Source organism: Egretta garzetta, unplaced genomic scaffold (assembly GCF_000687185.1).
Source record: "Egretta garzetta isolate BGI_Z169 unplaced genomic scaffold, ASM68718v1 scaffold258, whole genome shotgun sequence".
Taxonomy (NCBI): domain Eukaryota; kingdom Metazoa; phylum Chordata; class Aves; order Pelecaniformes; family Ardeidae; genus Egretta; species Egretta garzetta.
The window spans coordinates 1,691,968-1,700,283 of record NW_009260413.1 but is presented as its reverse complement, the minus strand read 5'-3'; the positions used below and the strand labels follow the sequence as shown (position 1 = coordinate 1,700,283).

Below are 8,316 nucleotides of genomic sequence, written 5' to 3'. Positions count from 1 at the left end.
CGCAAACCAAGTGACATACTGCCGTAGAGAGGAGGGAAGGGAATCTTAGAAACTGTAAAAACCTTTGAAACAGTAATCCCAAGCAAAAGTGAAATCCAATAGCAGGAACCTGTCTTCACCTTCCTCTTCCAAAAAGCATTTGAGACAGCAGGGGTTGAAGAAGTGGTGTCTGTGAAGCATGAATATCTTTATGGGTGGCCTTCAGTGCCTGCAGCAACCCATAATTCTTTACCTGCCTTTGGCAAGCATACTGTAGAGGGTTTTTTGTCCGACTGAAACATGCAGCATCCAGCAGGTATGAAAAAAGAATCAGACAAAAAGCCATTTGCAAAGAGTTCAAAAAAAATAAGGGAAGTCATCAAGAATATAGGAGTCAGGAAGGGGGGCTTAGGGAACAGAGAAGAGAGAACATCCCCTAAAAGGATAACGTGACAAGGGTGCCTCTCTTTGTTGAGCTGTTTAAGTCAAGGACAGAAGGGGACAGAGTAAAGTCAGAGCCATTTTCAGTTCTCTCCTGCACAGAATTACAAATGTATTTGAAGAAAATGAACTGTGAGATGATGCGTGTAAAAAATATATTGCTCTACCATGACTGGTGATGGTAGAGTTATGTTGTATGTTTAGGCATGCATCCAGAAAAAGGTGACTGCCAGTTCACGGTTATGAATCATGAATCTCAGAGTAGAATAAGAAGCTGCAGTGTGCTGCACAGAACAAACCATCAGCAATTAATAAAGAGACCATCAAAACACAGCTAACTTCCAAGACGTCGATCAAAAGTTTAAAGTATAGCAAGACAAAGGAAAAATCAAGGACATAGGCACATCAAGAAAGGGCCATATAAATTTCAGACATCTCTGCACTGATTTATGGTATGAATGGTAGTCACAGAACCACACATTCTTTGAAAAGACAGAAAGACAATCGTAGTTGTGAAAACATAGCTACCGTAGCAAGAGAAGTGATACAGTAAGGAAACAGCTTTATCAAACTAGGTAGCAATACCAGGTTAGCAAGCATTAGAAGATCAGGTCCATGATTCTGATACAGGACATGTTAAAACATGAATTATTTCCCTCCATATCTTCCTAAAACCACACAAGTAACCATGGCTACCTCTCTTAGGTTTCATCGAGTCTTTTAAAGGTTCACCAGAGACTTTTAAATGGTTAAAAAGTCATCTCCACCTGAGGAGATTTATTTTCTTTCCAGCACTTAAAAGCCAAAGCACAGATTTCAAAACACATTCAACTCCATGGAAGTATGTGTCTCCCATCTACTGTTCCCTGCTCTTCCTCCATTCTTTTTTTAAAGCAGTTATCCATAACTTTTCAGTTTCTCCTAACAGGGACCATCTCAGCTTTTCACCTTGAAGGAGTGTCTCTGTGTTTAACTCTGTTGTTCAGAAGACTAGACCCACGAAACTACAGGGAAATAAACCCAAATAGGCAGCAGGGACTCACCTGGTTACAGAGTTGACACTGTAGGCTCTCTCTGAGTTTCTAGCTCTCATCATTCTCTGTTTTGAGAGAGGTCAGCAAGGAACTCTTTTCCTTCTGTCTTGTCCTGTGCCTTTTCCAGCTTTCTGACTCCATTTATCTGAAGTGGGGCAAATCAGTAAGAAAACTTCTCCAAGATGCTCCAGAAATCTTCACAAGAGTCTCAGGCTAGCAGCTGCCTCCTTCGAGGTAACTTCTGTCCTACCTCCTATTTTTCTGGCTATTAGTCTCAGGTGCTACGCCAATCCACTCAGCTTATTTAATGAAGTACAGCTGGGATACTCTGTGCCATCACATGAAGGCACACTTTTTACTCCTCACCACAAACAAAAAGCTGGATAACAGATAGAGAAAATATTATGTACACTGCACTTCAACAGTATCAACAGCACAGGAAAATTCACAACAGAAGGAACTTACAAAAACTGGGACCCTGCAGAAGTATTACCACTGAAAGTTTCTGAGACACTGCAGAGCTAGTATTTTCCAATTTTAATCCCTGTTTAGGAAAAACAGAGAGGGATTACAGCCCAAAGCATACAAGACACTAACATTCAAAAGCAGTCACAACATGGAACTGTCTTTTCTTACTCTGAAGCTATTTCAAAGTTTACCAAAACTTGCACAGGATCATCCAAATATGAAAACATCCAAATAGAAACACTCTTAAGACTTGCATGATGGATGGTTACAGCACTGATAAAAAAAAGTCACTACCTCAGTGCTGCGTTCCAACAAAAGGAAGGAAACCAGTTGGGAACAGCTGAGAGTTAATGTAGCAGGGACTGAAGATGGAAAAAAGAGACAGTGACTGAACAGCAAACAGCATTCTCTCTCTTTTTGGTCATTTTTAAATTTTACTTATTTTTAAGACTTGTATTTGTGCTATGACTGCTTCTTTATAAAAAAATACGTGTTAAACTGAATTTAAAAAAAACAAATCTGTTCTTGGAACTTACAAATACAAAAAAGTCTCTAACCAGGTTCTCCTAAATAGGGAACTTGAACACAATGGATTTTTTTTCCCCCCCGCCCTTAGCAGGGGAAGTAGGGTTAGTTTTAAAGATGTATACTGAACCAAGCAATGGAATTAACTAAAAAAAAAAAAAAGCAGAGGATGGAATTGACTCATTCTCCAAAAAGGGCTATTACTCATTACAGTGATATACACATGCATACATCTGGCTGAACACTCATTCATCTCTGTTGCTCAGCTTTCCCTCATGCTCCTGTTAGCACCGCATGGACCACTATAGCCAGGCACAGGCCCTGGATCTTCAGTCAATCCCCAGTCTCTCAAACTCCATCATCCCAGCAGCTGACAGACACTTTGCAGCTGCGAAGGGACATCCTTCCCTCACCTCTCCCCAGAGCAAAGGCAGAGGCGTGGGGAATGGAGTGTGAAGGCTCTTCATCACAACCACAGCAAGGAGCAGCGAGAGCCCACTGGCGGTGCATCCTCAGCAAAATCTCTCAGATGTTGTATGTTGAAATCTCACAGAAAGTTAACTAGGTGGCTAGGACACTTCAGTGTTACTGCATCCATTCTAATCTTGCCTGGTTCAGAAATATCTCTCTCTAGAGTACTCATTTACCTCATATACCAAGTTAAGTAAGGTTACTAACCTGTACTAATCAGAAATGTCTAACCTCAGCATGTCTTCATTCCTAGTTGTTCCTCCTCCAAGACCGTATCTTTATCTGGTTTCTTAAGAGTCTACTAAGAAGTGGACAAGACAAGGTTTTAACCAAATGTAAGCAGTAACAACAGGTTTTATTCAAAACTTCCAGTAAAGAGGACCCACTAGTTTTGGAATAAAGGTACTTAAAGTACTACAGCTTATATGAGTATAAAAGATCAAAGAGAAGAAAATAAACCAAGCAGTAAAAAAAAAAAAATTAAAAATATATATATTTTTTAAAAGTTTGAAATAAACACACATAGGGATTTTGAAGTCCTCCAAACAATTAACAGTTACTAGGTTTGGCAAAACAAGATTCTGTTACAAAATTAAAAGCCTACTTCTGTTACATAAACTGTATAAAACTGCTCAATAGTTAAAGAGCACTCTGTACAATTTTGTCTTGAAATACATAGAGCTGCAGTCTTCAAACTGCAGGAATTAATCATTTTGTCCTCTTCACGGGTAAAAGAATTAACCAGCTGCGCAACTGTTTTGGGGGAAAACGAAGAGGCAAAAATAGTCAGAATCAACAAGATGAAGCCACTATAAAAATGAAATGCACAGCAAAACTCAGACCTCAGTTTAAACTAACAAGCTATGTTTACAATATAGTCTACATTTCAGTTGTCATTTTTCCTTCCCGCTCCCACCTCCCCCCATTCAAATATTCCTAATTCCTTTATGGTCTAAATCTAATTAATTTCTAAACTTTCCAATACACCGTACATACATTTAGCAAAAAACATACCTAATATTCTTACAGCAGTATGGTCAGGACACAATTTCAAAGGTTATTACACAGTTATTGAGATTAAACCTTATGACTTTTTTTTTTTCTTTTAAAGAGATCAGCAACCATCAACTTAGACAAATGGTTTTAAAATGTACTGCAGAGAGCCTGCAAAAAAGCAGACTTCACCAACATTGGCTCTTAGCCCCAGAGGACACAGGGGAAAGCAGCGAGCACTGAACACAAGGAAGAAAGAGAGACTCAGAGTGTCAACTACAGGAAGATCCTTCGGGAACTCGGTCTGACAGATTGTGGTTTTGGCTCGGTCATCCCCGTTGCACTAAGCACTGCAAATCAACTTTGCAATAGTACATTACAATGTAAACTAAAATTCTTGATACTAACAGTATGTCAAAAGTGTGGTGGGGTTTTTTTTTTTTTCTGAATCCAACAGTTGGTCACAGAAGTCAAGTATTTTCATGGCTCTTATTCAGCTGTTGCCAGTTCGGGGCGGGGTGGGGGGGGGGGGCACCCGGGGGTTGGATTTATACGTCCTTCAAGTACATGCAAGGCTCAATTGTTTCCAAAATGCAGGAGCTTGGGACCTTTTAAGACACTGAAGAAATAGGATTATGAGGAGAGCCCATCTGAGTAAGTACTTTATCCAGCCACTGGAGGGGACCATGAAGATGTATCTCTATCCAGCATGGAGTGCTCGTTACATCTTGGCGATGATACTCAGCTCCCCAACCCTGGAAACATAATTGTAAATGGGAAAAGAAAAAAAAAAAAGATCACCTTACTTTATAGTATCAAATATGTGAGAAGCATACTTCAATCATCATCTTTCTTACCAAAGTACTTTAGCTTTCAACAGTCATTATCAGCAGGGTAGCACAACACCCTTGATGCACCAATATTATCACATTTCAACAAACAAATCTGAAGTTAAAAAGAAAAAAGCATTACATTTGGAGGAAGTGTCATTCTGAGATCTCTTGATCTCTTGGAATGGAAGTCTTTACATTCTTAAAGATATAACCCATGGCAGTGCGAAATTTCCCCATACCCCACTGCCAGCTGCATAATGTCCCACTAAAGCCTCTGAAGAGGGGGATAATCAAGTCTTCTCTGCGAAGACCAAAAATAGAACAAACTGGGGGGAAATGCTGCCAAACAGATGAGCAAATTAAAAAAAATGAGGTCATAAACTGACATTATGGAAATGGGGGTGAGGCATCTGTCTGACAAGAGCCGAAGCATCATTTGCAGGATAGACATGATAAACCAAGCAATAAGTCAAAAACATTCCTCTTCGGAGAAAGAGGGCATGGTCATTCCCCAGCAGGCTATTTCTCAAGACAATATAGGTTTTATTTCAGCTCATACCCGATTCAGTTACAGTAATCACCAAAGATATAAACAGATATTTAAACAGCATTCAAAATAATTTTCTAAGTGAACCATTTTTGGGGCAGGTCTAGAGACAAGACTAAGACAGCCGCAGGTAGTTTGCTCTGCTCTATATTAACCACTAATGAAGGGATTACCCAGCTCCCAACAGAGGTGGCAGCAGCTCTAAACACTGTGCAGTGCAACATCCAAGACATTGGATGTCCTCTGCTACTGTTCAGGCAACTCTGCCATACAACTCTCTAGTATGCAGAGCTATAAACAACCTATTCCACTTTAGGAACCCCAGTCCTAACACATCTGAAAGTTTCTATCCTCCTATCAAGATGACCACTTTAGCACATTACCATCTTCATTTGACTACTTTCACATGTGACCAGCCCTTTTATATCAGAGCCCATGTTGACACCCACAGCCACGTCACAAATCTTGACCTTGCATGCCCCCCTAGAATAGAAGGGTACGTATATTATTCTAAATAATCACTGCAGCTCCCAATTTGAGAGCTTCTGGTCAAGACAGATTTAGAGGATTATGCTATCTACACTCCCACAACTGCTACTTACAGTGCAGTTCCAGCTCAACTCTCCAAAAATACCACCCAGGAACAGGAGCATGAAGTTCAGCTGGGCCTCTTACAGAGCAGGAGTTGGCACGGACCATAACAATGGGCAAAAAAAGGGGCAAAAAGCTGATGCTTCATCATGAGTTGGTGGCTTTTCCACTTTTAGGCCAGGTAATTAATGACTCAATTCTTTTCAAAACTTACCTTGTACTGTATCTTAACATATACCACAAAATTAAAACGACAAGCCCTCTAATTCCAGAGTAATTATGCAGATAATTCTATACACACACACACAATCTATACACATATTAAATATGAGGATTCAACTGAAACAAAAAATTTACAAGAGGCGATTCAATTAAATTAGAATAGTTAACAGACATGATGGAAATGCTTCACAAGTGACTACAGACTCATGTAAAGAAACGCTTTCTGGAAGTTACCTCAAGCTTTCAAAGTATGTGTGTCAGATGGATTTTTGTCCACAAAACCAACTTAATTTCATTAAGATCTGCCTTACACTTAACAAACATTATTCCATACTTAAAATTCAACAGCTATTAATAGGTCGATGGAGGGAGGCACAGAACCATTCAAAATCACCACATTAAGAAAAAATAATTTATTTTGCTTACAAAATAATCTCAAGCAAATTTTCACATACCTTTACAAAACTCATACGGAGAGTGCACATCTTAGTAAGCTCATATACTGTCTCGAAGCCGTGGTTCACTGATTGAGCCAAAAGCTGAGCAAACTCTTGATTATTGAAAATCTTCAAACTGCAGCCACTGGGGATTTTGCAGACTGTGGTGGGATGGAACCCATGATGGTAGTTGCAGTTCCGACTTTGCACAAAAATACTGCTGTCACTAAGACATTCAGCATACACTTCCCCACCAACATAATAGAGATGAACACCTAAGAGGAGAAGGTTGACATAAGGAAGTTAGATGAATTCACACTGTTTATCTATTTTTCATACTCTCTCTCCACAGAGAGATGTTTCTGCTTGAAGAGATAAACATTAATTCATAGAATCATAGAATGTTTTGGGTTGGAAGGGACCCCTAGAGGTCATCTAGTCCAACCCCCTGCAGGGAGCAGGGACACCGCTAACTACATCAGGTTGCTCAGAGCCCCGTCCAAACTGGCCTTGAATGCTTCCAGGGATGGGGTCTCCACTACCTCTCTGGGCAACCTGTTCCAGTGTTTCACCACCCTCATTGTAAAGAATTTCTTCCTTATATCCAGTCTAAACCTACCCTGGTTTAGTTTAAAACCATTACCCCTTGTCCTGTCACAGCTGGCCCTACTAAAGAGATTTTCCCCATCTTTTCTATAGGCTCCCTTTAAGTACTGAAAGGCTGTAATCAGGTCTCCCTGCAGCCTTCTTTTCTCCAGGCTGAACAAGCCCAACTCTCTCAGCCTGTCCTCATAGGAGAGGTGCTCCAGCCCTCAGATCATTTTAGTAGCCCTCCTCTGGATAACTGCATATCAGACCACCATTTGTCTGTCTTCAAACCTGATTTTTACTTTTCTGTTTCATAAGTAGGCAATTTGAAAGGGGGTGTGTGTACATACATATAAGGGAAATCAGTAATTCCTGCATTTTAACATGATGTTTATTCAACAACAATAAACTAGCAAGCACTGCATTAGTTTTGATGCAGCATGTTGGATGGCTTAACAACTTGAACTTTTTCTCATTATGTTTACGTAAAACAATAATTAGGAATGCAAAAGGAGAGAGCAGAAACCTACTGCATAATTTGTAGATACTAAAGCAGGCCCAAGCTGGATTCTCTGGAAAAGTCCTGAATGCTGTTTTGGATAGAATGACTTTCTTCAGCTCCCTTTAATTCCAGGAAGCTGGAAAAAGAAAGTGGCCCTTATATTCCTCGTGTGTACCTGTCAAATGAGGGCGCACACGAATTTTATAGTCCTTTCCCCTTCTACTGCCTGCTGCCTCACCCGCCACTGACAGCAGCGAGCCCCAGAAGAGCGACATACAGGGAACCTTTGTGGAGATTTGCTGTCAGTAGCACTCCATTCCAAAGGCTTTGAGAAAGCAAAAAAATTTGCCTTTTGTGTTTAAAAATGGATTACTTGCCGTTTAAACCTTTCACCTCCCACAATGTCATGCATCAAAGAAGCAAATACATAGAATTTAAAAACTAAACTGAAGTCCCATCAGAAAGCATTGACTGTGCTCTGTCATGTAAGATTTTGCTGCTGTGTACCTGTGTGGGTACATATATACTCCCACCTAATCTGCAAAATCATTTATGGCTATGTCTTCAAGTTTGGGATTTACTCCTCCTTCCTCAAAGACAGTTTTATTTAATCATTAATTGTACACATTCACTTGTTCAACAGCATCCTTGTCTCTTCCACACTCTGCTGCAGTACATACACAGT

The 8,316-nt window shown here is 40.1% G+C and overlaps 1 protein-coding gene across 1 annotated transcript in view; it reads right to left on the bottom strand.

The window, feature by feature from the left end:
* Nucleotides 1-4,522: 4,522 nt before the first annotated feature.
* Nucleotides 4,523-8,316, bottom strand: part of SMAD1 (SMAD family member 1) — a 25,345-nt gene continuing 21,551 nt past the window's right edge. The window contains exons 5-6 of the mRNA XM_009643640.2: nucleotides 6,560-6,816; nucleotides 4,523-4,666 (exon numbers count right to left, since the gene is read on the bottom strand). Coding sequence (XP_009641935.1) covers nucleotides 4,523-4,666; nucleotides 6,560-6,816 — 401 coding nt within the window. The remainder of the gene's footprint in view (nucleotides 4,667-6,559; nucleotides 6,817-8,316) is intronic.